We start from the raw sequence: 14,673 nt of genomic DNA on the forward strand, positions 1-14,673 counted from the left end.
GTAGGGTGTGTTCTGTCTGCCTCTGCAGCTGTTAAGTCTTCCTGAAAACTTTCCATTCTGGTTGCTGGTGCTGACTCAAGGAAATAAGAAATGAAATAGTAACTCAGTGGGACGGGAACAGTGATAAAGGCAGGAGAACATGAAAACCCTTTTCAAAAACATGAAACATTCACATCAAGAGCACTCATTTTCTCTGATAAAATGTAATAAGGATATTTCTAATAAGAATATGAGAGCATAGAGCTAACACAAACCTGATTATGTGACAATTATTGCAATAAAAACAGGATATAGAATGACATAAATGAAATTCCTTCCTATTAAGATCTCAGAATCTGTTCTTTTTGTATGAAATACTGCACACCATTTAGCTCCTGAGAAATTGTCATGATTTGGGTAAAGACTGAACAAATCTTAAACTCAATGCTGGTTAAACACAAAGCTCACCCATATGCTTTAACTTTCTGGACCTCCGATTCACAGTGGTGGTGTATCCAACTTTTGACCCTCCCTTGACTTCGAAAATGTATATTTTTCTTTGTGTGTTTCTTCTGTTTGAATTAGAAGTAACCTGATTTGTGAGAAAATTTTATGAGAGAATCACTATGTGTATATTTCCTGAGACCTGTAAAGTCCCAGCTTTGGGTTTGTCGAGGAATAGGTGAAATTATAACAGTGCAAGTTACAAAGTGGAGTACATGGATTCACTATAGGTTAGAACTTGACTTCTCCAAATTCTTATCTTTCCCAGAAACTTGTGAAATATCCATAGATTTCGTAGAGAGGAAGTAAATGGAGAGAGATATATGTGTTTGTCAAGTTAAGAAGTTGCCCCACTGTGTTCTCTTTTTTCTGATACCATTTCTGACACCAAATATTGTGTCTTTTGCAATGACAACCAATTCTCCAACACCAACTGGATGACCAACAATTCATTTCCATTCATTTCTGACACTAAATTTCTGGAGTTAGTGCAGACCTCACAGGTTCAGGGCTCAGTCTCATAAGACTGCCCCCACTTCAGACATCAGCTACAAATGGGGTGCCCAGGCTACCCACACTGATGCCTTGCCAATTACAAATTCAAGGATTCCCGCAACTCCTCTCAGGTTTGACAATTTACTAGAATGACTCGTAGAACTCAGGAAAACACTTTACTTAATGGTTTATTATAAAGGATAGAACTCAGGAACAGCCAAAAGGAAGAGATCATAGGGCAAGATATGGGGGGAGGGGTGCTGCAAAGCTTCTGTGCCTTCTCTGGACATACCCCACTCCAAGTACCTCAATGTGTTCATACCAGAAGCTCTCTGAATCTTGTTGTTCAAGAGCGTTTATGACTCAGTCAATCTCTAGCTCCTTTCTCTTCCCCAGAAGTTGGGATAGTGGGGCTGAAAGTTCCCACCCTGTAATCATGTGTTTGATCTTTCTGGTGACCAGCCCCCATCCTGAAGCTATCTTTGGTCACACATTGAACCACGTGGTTAGCAGTTAGGTTTGGTTGAAAGGGACTTGTTTGTGTAACAAAAGATGCTCCTATCACTCATATCATTCAGAAAATTGCAAGGGTTTTAGGAGCTCTGTGCCAGGAACCCAAGACAAAGACCAAATATATATTTTTTATTATACTGCACCCATTATTTTCCTCTTATACATAAAGAGCTCCTGGAAATAAATGACGAAAAGACCAACAATACAAAAAATAGGCAAAGGATATGGACTGGTCACAAAAAAAATACATGAATGACCTTAAGCATATGAAAAGATGCCCAACCTCACTTATGATAAAAGAAATGCAAATTAAAACTATACTGAGATACCATGTTTTGCCTGTCAGATTGGCAAAAATCCAACATACCCTGTTTGGTAAGGCTGTAGGAGAACAGGCACTTTCATATATTGGTACAGTCCTTAGGAAAGCAGTTTGGTATTACCTATCAAATTTACAAATGTATTTACCTTTTGATCCAAAAACTCCATTTCTAGGAATTTATTCTACAGATGAACCTACATATAAATATAATGATGTATATATAGGGTTATTCATTGCAATATTGTTTGTAATATCAAAAGGAAAAAACTCCAGTATCCATCAGTATGGGACTGGTTACATAGATTATGGTACATTTATACGGTGGAACAACGTGCAGCTGTGAAAAGGTTGAAGAAGCTCTCAATGTACTGAAATGGAAAGATTCCTAAGATATATTGCTCAGTGAAAAATTAAGGTGTACAGTGGTGGATGTTATATGAAAAACATAGCTGAATATGCAGGGTTTACCATGCTATGAATTCTTCACCGACACTCCGTTTTCTCTGTCAGTGCATTGTCATCAGCGGAGAAAGTGGCTCTGGGAAGACAGAAAGCGCCCACCTGATTGTTCAGCATTTGACTTTCTTGGGAAAGGTATTGGCTACCTGCTTTATGTCTTGTGGCTAGAAGTCCCTGCAGAGTAACTGCATGTTTTATAAGTGGTGGAAATACTAGTTTTTATTAGGGGTTACCTAAAAACATTCCATCTTTATTATGTTTGCCTCCTGATAGCTAGACCTCTTAAGATGTCAGCATGCCATCCTTCTTTCACCTAGTGAGGAAAATAATGCCGGCACGAATTCACTAGATAATCAGCAATTAGTTTTTCATGTTTTCAATGTAATAGAAACATTTAGCCATTAAGCAGTAAAAGTGGTTAAACATTAGGAACAGGATCAGGGAGAGCCACTAAAATGATTAAGGGATTGAAAATAGAAATCTTTGAGCAAAAGTTGAGGGAAATGGAAATTTTCAGTTTGGTGAAATGGGCGTTGGAGGAATTAAAAACTGGTCTAGCAGTTACTTATACTGAGAATAAGTATATTATGTGACTAAGAAAGAAATTAAGGAATATTTTTTTACAGGTGAGGTTTATTGAATATTATAATGGATGACTGAGAAAAGTTATGGGATTTCTGTATTGAAAATTCTTTCTAAACTCTTTAGGCATTTTATCTGTCAAAGATTTTAAGTGAAGTGTGTCTGGAGGTAAAAATGGTAACGTAATCTAGCCTCATCTGATGCCTATGCACCTGGGGAGCTGCTCATCTGAGAAAACAATGCTGGCGGTTGATGCTAATTTCCTCAAATGGAGGCCTTCCCAAAAGGATAATGTGAATTTTGTGCATAGGGAAGGGTATGGGGCATCTCCGCTGGAGTAATGCTCCTGGAGACTCCTCTTGACTGTTCTCTGTTTGGCACAGGCCAATAATCAGACCTTGAGAGAGAAAATTCTGCAAGTCAACTCCCTGGTGGAAGCCTTTGGAAATGCATGCACTGCCATCAATGACAACTCCAGCCGTTTTGGAAAATATCTGGAAATGATGTTTACACCAACTGGAGCCGTGATGGGGGCAAGAATCTCTGAATATCTCCTTGAAAAATCCAGAGTTATAAAACAGGCAGAGTAGGTGCAGTATTTAACACTTTGGTTTTGCTCTGCAACATAGACGGTGGGGCTTTGGGAATTTTAATGGCTCCATTTTCACCCTTGTCCTTAGCATCTCTGCCCACCCCTCCGCCCAGCCTCCCTAAAAGCAAGAAATTATTTAAGCAAAGGATAAGTGGTGTTCTAACCTAAAAGATGTTTACAGGCAGAGGACAAAGGGCTGGGGTGGGAGTACTTTGGCATAGATATGCCTATTTCTCCTGAGTCGGTTATACCAGGTAGAATTTAACAACATTGTAGATACTTTTAAGAATCATTAAATCCCTTAAAATTGAATTTGTCTATTTAGAAAAAAAGGCACTGAGAATATTCCACATGTTTTTCCCTAGATTGAGAGAGGGAAAAAAATATTTTGTTCTAAGAAGAGCAGTTTAGCAATAGTGATCAATAGCATGGACTGCTCTGGGTTCAAATGCTGACTCTGACATTTCCTGTGTGACCTTGGATATATCACTTAACTTTTCTGGGCCTCATCTGTGAAATGGAGATGCTACTAGGGCCTACCTCATGCGTTTGCTGTGAAGATTAATGAGCTCATTTATATAAAATTACTTTAGAAAGTGCCTGGAATGGAACATGTTATCAGAGGGTTAGCCACTCTTCCTATTGTTATTATTATTATTAGAGGACATCAGACTTCCTCAGGAGTGTGGATCCATTCATGCATTATTCAGTAATTATCTGTTGAATGCTGTATGCTAGTGCTGTGCTCTCTGCTGGGGCTGCAAGAGTAAACAAAATAGACAAGTCTCAGTACTCACAGAGCTTGGTATGAGTGGTAGATTGGGGTGGGGGCTGGATCACAGGCATTAAACAAATAAATAAACTCAAAGGCAGAACCATTGTGATAAGTACCAGGAAGCAATGTAAGGTGCTATGAAGGTGTAAAACAGGAGAAGGAAGGGCACATAACCTAGTCTGGAAGAGAGGGGCTCCCTGTGTGCGAGACATCTACACTGAGATCCAAGGACCAATAGGAGTCAGCCAATGAGGTGGGGACGGGATGGGGAGGTAGAGAAGGGCAAAGATGAGGCTGAGACCAGATCATGTAGGGCTTTGGAACCAAGCTAAGGATTTTGAACCTCATTCTAAAGGCAATAGGAAGCCATTTAACATTTTCAAGAAGGGACGTCACAAAACCCAACTTGCATTGTGAAATAATTACTCTGGCTTGGAGACACAAGAAGTATCATGTTGAGGCCATTAGGAAGCTATTGCCAAATCCACGTGAGAGAGAATGTTGGCCTGGGCTGAGGTGGTAGGAGTGGAGATGGAGGTGGAGAGGAGTTAATGAATCTGAGAGATCCTAATGCAAGTGGAATCCACAGGACTTGCTCTAGGTTAAGAACTCAAGCGTCGTCTTCTATCATACGCTTGCAGTTTCCTCACAAAATAGGGACTGACATGAAAATTAAACAAATGAACAAAAGGATAGAATGAGAGTCATTTTGGCTTCCCTGTGGCTTCCTGATTAATTTTGATGAGGTCCCCCTCCTCTTTCTCCCTAAATTAGGGTGGTTTTAAAGTTTAGGGAGCTACCTCTGACAGAATGGAAACTATAGTCTTCTGTGTTCAGATGTCAAGTGGTTTTTTTACAGAGATAATGTGAGGAGAGTTCCAATCATAGCTATGTCACTTATTGTGGTTGCCTATTAATTGATATAAATATCCTTTTACCTTACTTTCCTCATATGCAAAAAGTACATAATAAAGCCAACCTCGGAGGGCTGTTGTGAGAATTAAATGAGATGGTATGTGGTTTATACCAAATATTGAATCTGAAACTTAATAGACACCTAATAAACCATAACTTACTATTAAATTTATTCAATATGATACCACTGATGGGGAAAAATAGACTGAAGACATTGGATGAGGAGAAGATGAAAGTCCTATTCATCTAACCTTTCTGGTTCTGCCCTCTTCTGGGCGCATAGTAGGATTCCCCTTCTTGTTACACTGTGGCTGGATGTGGTCATAAGAACAGTTCTGGCAAATAACCATTTAATGGAAAGACCCTTCAGAACTCTGGCAAAGTGCAAGATGGTTGCTGCTCCATCAGCCTGGGCCCATGAGTGACTGTGGTGAGCACAGCCCACCCTGCTGACCCTCAGTGGGCATGTACTCTGAGCAAGAAGTAAGCCTATGTTGAGTTAAGCCACTAAAATCTTGGGATGTTTCTTACTGCAACAGAACCTAGCCAATCCTGATAAATACAGGAATGAAAATCAAATTGAATTTATGCTAGGAATGGATGTTGGTAGGCAAAGCTTGGAAGAATTGAGAACTAGAGGTATCTGCAAAAAAAACTACAGAAAGGCAAGACTAAGATGAGTCAGCCAAAGCCTACACATTTACCAGAAGTTAAAGAACAAGTGACATTCATACCAGGCATACTAGTTCATAAAGTTCAATAAGGACTGCGTGAGTGGTGCCACCATCACCAGATGCTCAAGTTAGAAACCTGGGAGGCAGACTCCAAGTCCCCTTCCCTCACCACCCTCATTCATTCTATCAGGACATTGTTTTGATTGTTTCTCCAAAATATATCTTTAAGCTTACTCTTGTTCACCATCATCACTTCCATTACCTTGACTAAGTCACTTGCTCTCTCACCTAGACCTCCTAAGTGGTCTCCCTGCATCCATCTTAGCTTCTTAAAATCTCGTCACATACTTACAATGAACCCTGACTCCGGTTTAAAACAGTTTGAAGAATTCTAACTGTATAAGCAACAAAATCTTCCTTATGACCTGATAAGGCTGTGTGTGGCCTGTGCCTGCCTGCCTACCCATCTGCTTCTCACTAGCGTTTTTTTGGTCCTATGTGAGTATCGTGCTCAGAGCCTATGTGTATATGCTATTCCCTCTGTTTCCCCTTCTCTCTGTTGCTCCTTCCAGCCCCTTCTCATTCTTCAGAGTTTGACTTAAGTGTTATTTCCTTAGAGAGTCCTTCCCCTAACTTGACACAAGTAGCCCTCATCCCTAACGTTACCCTTCATCTCCGCCCCTTATTTGTTTCTTTCAAAGTCCTCATCCCAAGTTTCCTTGTTGATTCATCTAACTCCATCAGTAGAAGGGAAGCTCCAGAGGGCATGAATCCTCTGATTCCTATATCCCTGGCACCTGGTACAGTCCCTGCCATGATTGGCACTCAATAAATTTATTAGTTGAGTAAAAAATGAGTGAGAAATGGCAAGTAGAGGCATCTAAAATACAAGGCAGTAATAAGAATGCACTAGGAGAGCTTTGACAGGATTAACAACCAGAAGAAGGCTAGGATATCCAGGAGAAGCTGAAGAAAAGAGTGGGGCCCATGTCACAGGTAGGGACAAGGAGTAGAAGGAAGACGAGATTTCTCTCCACAGAGCTAAGTTAGCCAAGCTGAAGATTTGCCACAATCCTGGGGCATCAACAGAAGAGACTGTCTTCCTCCAGAGGAAAGAAAGGAATCCAGAGCAGGGCTTTCCAGACTATCTTTGCTGAAAGACCAATTTTCAAAATTATAATTGAAATGAATTATCAGAAAAGTTATCATGGCAATGTCACTTGCTATAAAATGTCTAGACATGTACTTTCCAGTTCCTTATCTCGTCATAAGCTGACAGTCGTCCATAGACCACATGTAGAGTTGCACCTATTTGAAAGAACCCTGGCTGGGGTGGCCTAAAAGAGGGTGGACAGCAAGAGACCAGGTGGATTGACGCATGCCATTTTGAATTATGTGTTTTTTTTTTTATTGAGTTAATGACAGTTTACAATCTTGTGAAATTTCAGTTGTACATTATTGTTTGTCAGTCATATTGTAGGTGCACCACTTCACCCTTTGTGCCCACCCCCCACCCCACCTTTCCCCTGGTAGCCACTAATCTGTTCTCTTTGTCCACATTTTTAAATTTCTCATATGGGTGGAGTCATACAGAGATTGTCCTTCTCTAACTGGCTTATTTCACTTAGCATAATTCCCTCAAGGTCCATCCATGTTGTTGCAAATGGAATGCTTTTGTTCTGTTTTATAGCTGAGTAGTATTCCATTGTGTATATATATATATATACCACATCTTCTTTATCCATTCATCTGTTGATGGGCACTTAGGTTGCTTCCATGTCTTGGCTATTGTAAATAATACTGCAGTAAACATTGGGGTGCATAGGACTTTTGGGATTGCTGACTTCAAGCTCTTTGGATAGATACCCAGTAGTGGAATAGCTGGGTCGTATGGTAGTTCTATTTTTAATTTTTTGAGGAATCTCCATACTGTTTTCCATAGTGGCTGCACCAGTTTGCATTCCCACCAGCAGTGTATGAGGGTTCCTTTTTCTCCACAACCTCTCCAACATTTGTTACTATTAGTTTTGGATATTTTTTGTCATTCTAATGGGTGTAAGGTGATATCTTAGTGTAGTTTTGATTTGCATTTCCCTGATTATCAGCGATGATGAACATCTTTTCATGTGCCTATTGGCCATCTGTATATCTTCTTTGGAGAAATGTCTGTTCATGTCTCCAGCCCATTTTTTGATCAGTTGTTTGATTTTTTTCTTGTTGAGTTGTGTGAGTTTTTTGTATATTGTGGATATTAAGCCTTCGTCAGATATATGACTTGCAAATATTTTTTCCCAGTTAGTGGGTTGTTTTTTTGTTTCAATCCTGTTTTCATTTGCTTTGAAGAAGCTCTTTAGTCTGATGAAGTCCCATTTGCTTATTCTTTCTATTGTTTCCCTTCTCTGAGAAGACGTGGTGTCCGAAAAGATCCTTTTAATACTGATGTCAAAGAGTGTACTGCCTACGTTTTCTTCTAGAAGCCTTATGGTTTCAGGTCTCACCTTTAGGTCTTTGATCCATTTTGAGTTTATTTTGGTGAATGGCGAGAAAGAATGATCAATTTTCATTCTTTACATATGGCTTTCCAGTTTTCCCAGCACCATTTGTTGAAAAGACTTTCTTTTCTCCATTGTATGTCCTCAGCTCCTTTGTCAAAGATAAGCTGTCCATAGATGTGTGGTTTTATTTCTGGGCTTTCAATTCTGTTCCATTGATCTGTGCACCTGTTTTTTGTACCAGTACCACACTGTTTTGATTACTGTAGCTTTGTAGTATGTTTTGAAGTCAAGGATTGTGATGCCTCCCATTTTCTTCTTTTTTCTCAGGATTGCTGTAGGCATTCGGGGTCTTTTCTTGCCCCATGTGAATTTTAGGATTCTTTGTTCTAATTCTGTAAAGAATATCATTGGGATTCTGATTGGGATAGCGTTGAATCTGTAGATTGCTTTAGGTAGAACGGACATTTTAACTATGTTTATTCTTCCAATCCATGAACATGGAATGTCTTTCCATCTCCTTATGTCGTCATTCAGTTCTCTCAGAAAGGCCATGTAATTTTCATTGTATAGGTCTTTCACTTCCTTAGTTAAATTCAGCCTGAAGTATTTTATTCTTTTTGTAGCAATTGTGAATGGTATTGTGTTCTTGAGTTCTTTTTCTGTTAGTTCGTTATTAGAATATAGAAATGCTACTGATTTATGCAAATTGATTTTATATCCTGCAACTTTGCTGTAGTTGTTGATTACTTCTAAGAGTTTTCCAATGGATTCTTTGGGGTTTTCTATATATAAGATCATGTCGTCTGCAAACAGTGAGAGTTTCACTTCTTCCCTCCCTATTTGGATTCCTTTTATTCCTTTTTCTTGCCTGATTGCTCTGGCCAGGACTTCCAGTACTATGTTAAATAAGAGTGGTGGTAGAGGGCATCCTTGTCTTGTTCCTGTTTTCAGGGGGATGGTGCTCAGTTTTTGCCCATTGAGTATGATGTTGGCTGTGGGTTTGTCATATATGGCCTTTATTATGTTGAGGTAGTTCCCTTCTATGCCCATTTTGTTCAGAGTTTTTATCATAAATGGCTGTTGGATCTTGTCAGATGCTTTCTCTGCATCTATTGAGATGATCATGTGGTTTTTATTCCTCAGTTTGTTGATGTGGTGTATCACATTGATTGATTTGCAGATGTTGAACCATCCCTGTGTCCCTGGTATGAATCCCACTTGATCATGATGTATGATCCTTTTGATGAATTGCTGAATTCTGGTTGCCAAAATTTTGTTTAGAATTTTTGCATCTATGTTCGTCAGTGATATTGGCCTGTAGTTCTCTTTTTTCATGGTGTCCTTGTCAGGCTTTGGTATCAGCGTGATGTTGGCCTCATAGAATGTGTTAGGAAGTGTTCCATCCTGCCTAATTTTTTGGAATAGCCTCAAAAGGATAGGTATTAAATCCTCTCTGAAAGTTTGGTAGAATTCCCCAGGAAAGCCATCTGGTCCTGGGGTTTTATTCTTTGGAATGTTTTTGATTGCTGTTTCAATCTCTTTCCTTGTGATTGGTCTGTTCAAATTGTCTACTGCTTCTTGAGTGAGCTTTGGGAGATTGTAGGAGTCCAAGAATTTATCCATTTCCTCTAGGTTATCCATTTTGTTGGCATATAATTTTTCATAGTATTCTCTTATAATCCATTGTATTTCTGCAGAGTCTGTGTTATTTCTCCTCTTTCATTTCTGATTCTGTTTGAGCTTTCTCCCTTTTTTTCTTTGTAAGTCTGGCTAGGAGTTTGTCAATTTTGTTCATCTTCTCAAAGAACCAGCTCTTTGTTTCATTGATCCTTTCTACCACCATTTTCATTTCAATAGCATTTATTTCTGCTCTGATTTGTATTATTTATGTCCTTCTGCTGACTTTGGGCTTTGTTTGTTCTTCTTTCTCTAATTCAGTTAGGTGTAGTTTAAGATTGCTTATTTGGGATTTTTCTTGTTTGTTAAGATGTGTTTGTATTGCGATGAATTTTCCTCTTAATACAGCTTTTGCTGTATCCCATATGAGTTGGTATGGCATGTTATCATTTTCATTTGTCTCCAGGTATTTTTTTATTTCTTCTTTAATTTCTTCAATGATCCATTGCTTGTTCAGTAGCATATTGTTTAGTCTCCACATCCTTGTGCCTTTCTCAGCTTTTTTCTTGTAATTAATTTCTAGCCTTATAGCATTATGATCAGAGAAGATGCTTGTTATTATTTCAGTTGTTTTAAATTTGTAGAGGCTTGCCTTGTTTCCCAACATATGGTCTATCCTTGAGAATGTTCCATGCGCACTTGAGAAGAATGTGTATTCTGCTGCTTTAGGATGAAGTGTTCTATATATGTCTATTAAGTCCAATTGTTTTAGTTTTTCGTTTAGCTCCACTATTTCCTTGTTGATTTTCTGTCTGGATGATCTGTCCATTGATGTGAGTGGGGTGTTGAGGTCCCCTACTATTATTGTGTTGTTTTTAACATCTTCCTTTAGGTCTGTTAATAGTTGCTTTATGAACCTTGGTGCTCCTGTGTTGGGTGCATAGCTATTTATAAGCGTTATTTCTTCCTGATGAAGTGTCCCTTTAATCATTATATATTGTCCCTCTGTGCCTCTCTTTACCTGCCTTATTTTGAAATCCACTTTGTCTGATATAAGTATTGCAATACCTGCTTTCTTTTGCTTGCTGTTAGCTTGAAGGATTGTCTTCCACCCCTTCACTCTGAGCCTGTGTTTGTCCTTGGGGCTGAGGTGTGTTTCCTGGAGGCAAGAAATTGTTGGATCTTGTTCTTTACTCCATTTTGCCACTCTGTGTCTTTTTATTGGAGAGTTCAATCCGTTTACATTGAGGGTGATTATTGATGCATGTGGACTTAATGCTGTCAGTCTGTCGCTCATTATCTGGTTTTCCTGCGTTACCTTTGTTTCTCGTCTTGTGTGTTTTAGCCTACCCATTGACTACTGCAATTTCTTATGCTGGGTTTCTTAGATTTTTCCTTGTTTATGTTTTGTGGCTCTGTTCTGTTTTTTAGTTTAGTGGCTACCTGAAGTTTGTATTTAGAATCTCGTGTATAATATAGTCTAGTCTCTGGTGGTCTGTTACTTACTTGACCTAGACTGATTTAGTTCCTTTGCTCTTCCCCTCCTAATTTATGATTTTCATTTCTTATTCCAACTCGTGTTATGAGTTTGTAGTTAGAGTGATAAGATCACCTTTGTTTTGGTGGTTTCCTTACCTTTATCCTAATGTTATAATTGAATATTTGCTATCCTGTTCTGCTTCTATCTATCTGTCTCCCTACTTTGTGGTTTGTGACCCCTTTCTCCCTTTTTTCATTTTTTCAGGCATGAGAGCCTTCTTGAGGATTTCTTGTAGTGGAGGACTTTTGGTTACAAATTCCCTTAACTTTTGTTTGTCTGGAAAAGATTTAATTTCTCCTTCATGTCTGAAGGATATTTTTGCTGGATAGAGTATTCTTGGCTGAAGATTTTTATCTTTTAAAGTTTTGAATATGTCACTCCATTCTCTCCTAGCTTGTAAGGTTTCTGTAGAGAAATCTGCTGAAAGTCTGATAGGAGTTACTTTGTAGGTTATTTTCTTCTGTCTTGCTGCCCTGAGTATTTTTTCTTTGTCTTTCATTTTTGACATTTTTACTACTATATGCCTTGCAGTAGGTCTTTTTACATTGACAAATCTAGGATATCTGAAAGCTTCCTCCACACACATTTCTCCCTCAATCCCTAGATTTGGGAAGTTCTCTTCTATAATTTCATTAAGCACACTTTCTGCTCCATTTTCCTTTTCCACGTTCTCAGGAATTCTGATGATTCTTAAATTCTTTCTCCTCATTGAATCTGATATTTCTCTGATATTTTCCTCATTCTTTTTAATCCTTAGTTCTCTTTCTTCCTCTGTCTGGAGCCATTCAGCCTGTCTATCTTCGATTATGCTAATTTGCTCCTCTATGGTGTCTACATGGGCATTCAGGGAATCTGTATTCTGTTTTATCTGGTTCATTGTATTTTTCATCTCTAGTATTTCTGTTTGATTCTTCTTTATAGTTTCAATCTCTTTTGTGAAGTAACTCCAGAACTCGTTGACTTGTTTCTCTATCTTTCCCTCTACCTCCTTGAGTTTTTTGATGATAGCTACTCTGAACTCATTTTCACTTAGTTTACCTATTTCCAAGTCCTCAGGACTTAATTCTGTAGTTTTATTGTTTTCCTTCTGATCTGGGGCTTTTATAAATTGCTGAATGGTAGAGGAGTGGTTTTTGCACATGGTGGTAGCATTTGGTTGCAGTTACAGCCTGTCGCCACTAGATGGGGGTCGAGAGCCACGTGTTCTGAGCCCTCTGCCTTCAGCCAAGATGGCAGCACCCAGCGTGGTTTGGGGGGGAGGAGCAGTTTCTCTCATGAGCTGATCTGGATTCCGATCAGCTCTCGTTCTCTGGTCTCCCGGGGACCTGGCTTGATGGGGTCCTTGCACAGGGAAGCTTTCCCCCATCAGCGGGTTTCCACTGCACCAGCGGTGTGGGTCCTGGATGATCTCCCAGTCACGCGGCCCCTCCCCCGCTCCTTCCCTCACCCGTGGCAGCGATCCCAGTCTCTAGAGGAGGGAGTGATGTTCTCTCTTACCCCGTTCCACTTCCTCCGAGGCCAGCTTCAGCCTCTCTGTTCTCTGTCTTCTTGCTCTGTAGGTCTCTGACAGTCTCGGCATTAGGGGCCATTGGTTGAAATTCAGTTTTTCCATTTCTTTGGTTGTATTTTGGAGGGGAGAGAGTCCCGGGTTAGCTCACCCTGCCATCTTGCTCAGCCTCCTTCCTGAATTGTGTTTTAAAGAATACAAGTTTGGGAGAGTGGAGACCTCAGTTCTGGGACCAATTCTACTCCCTAATTTGCTGTACCACCAGCAAGCCACTTCCTATCTGGGGCTCCAGTAAAGTAGGGAGTTTGGCTGATCTCTCTAAGCTGGATATCACTGTCTCTGAAACAACATGGGCTGCAAACAGAAGGCATGTGGCACAGATGCATAGCCATTTGGGCTGCAATAGAAAGGTCTCTAAACGTGTGTAACCTGAGCTGTTACCTATAAATCTTCTATTCTCTAAAACCTCCTTCTGCACATAGTAAACATAAGTGTGTTTAATAATGTGACATTGTGACAATTACTACATTAATTCTATCACTATTACTATTCTGTAGTTGGGATATAGCATATTTAATTGCCTGAAAATGCAAATTTGCTACAGAATAACATTTTGCATGGGAAGGAAATGGTATAAATCACTTGGAGTGGGGAAGCCCAGAATATGTTGTTAATGATGTCCCCGCTCCCTTTTTTTCAGGGGAGAGAAAAATTTTCACATATTTTACTATATTTATGCTGGACTTTATCACCAAAAGAAACTTTCTGAGTTCAGACTTCCTGAGGAAAAGCCTCCTAGGTAAGTGCCAGGGGATTTAGTTGCTAATTTTTTTTTGTTTAAAGATTTTATTTTTCCTTTTTCTTCCCAAAGCCCCCCAGTACATAGTTGTATATTCTTTTGTTGTGGGTCCTTCTAGTTGTGGCATGTGGGACGCTGCCTCAGCGTGGTTTGATGAGCAGTGCCATGTCCGCACCCAGGATCCAAACCAATGAAACACTGGCCCGCCTGCAGCGGAGCGCGCGAACTTAACCACTGGGCTGCGGGGCCAGCCCCAGTTGTTAATTTTTAATGAATGTAAAACTAGCAATTGACAAAACCTGGAAATAAATGGAGCTACTTTCCTAACTGGACACTCACAGTCTCTTTAGCTGAAATACTCCAGATGATATGTCAGGAATTACATCTCACTATCTGCATTTCCTGGAACATTCAAAAACTCAGTTGCAGCCATTTTACTCAGCCACATACACCATTATTTCACTGCAGTGTTCGACTGTAAGGGAAATGCCCTTGCAAAGAAGGAGTCCAATGACGCCCTGGTATTTGGGGTGTCATTCACTATGTCAATGCTCATTCTGTTTGTTCATATGCTATTTAGGTACATAGCTGGTGAAACTGGAAGGGTGATGCATGACATAACTTCCAAGGAGTCTTACAGAAGACAGTTTGAAGCAATTCAGCATTGCTTCAGGATTATAGGGTTCACTCACAAGGTAAGTGATTGTCAGGAGAGAAAGAACCTCAAGTGTTAATGTTTTGGATCAATGTGAGTGAAGATATGAATGTTCTAACTTGGGGCAGGATACTTGCTTTTTAAATGCCCTGCTGGTCAGGTTATAAGGTCTTGTTAAAAAAAGTGTGACCTGAGGACCATAAACATTGTCATCACCTGAGAGCTTGCTAGAAATGCAGATTTTCAGGTC

The 14,673-nt window shown here is 39.7% G+C and overlaps 1 protein-coding gene across 1 annotated transcript in view; it reads left to right on the plus strand.

Moving 5' to 3' along the window:
- Window positions 1-14,673, plus strand: part of MYO3B (myosin IIIB) — a 397,478-nt gene that overhangs the window by 174,762 nt on the left and 208,043 nt on the right. The window contains exons 13-16 of the mRNA XM_046659858.1: window positions 2,324-2,407; window positions 3,238-3,440; window positions 13,670-13,768; window positions 14,349-14,463. Coding sequence (XP_046515814.1) covers window positions 2,324-2,407; window positions 3,238-3,440; window positions 13,670-13,768; window positions 14,349-14,463 — 501 coding nt within the window. The remainder of the gene's footprint in view (window positions 1-2,323; window positions 2,408-3,237; window positions 3,441-13,669; window positions 13,769-14,348; window positions 14,464-14,673) is intronic.

This window comes from Equus quagga, chromosome 4 (assembly GCF_021613505.1).
Source record: "Equus quagga isolate Etosha38 chromosome 4, UCLA_HA_Equagga_1.0, whole genome shotgun sequence".
Classification (NCBI taxonomy): domain Eukaryota; kingdom Metazoa; phylum Chordata; class Mammalia; order Perissodactyla; family Equidae; genus Equus; species Equus quagga.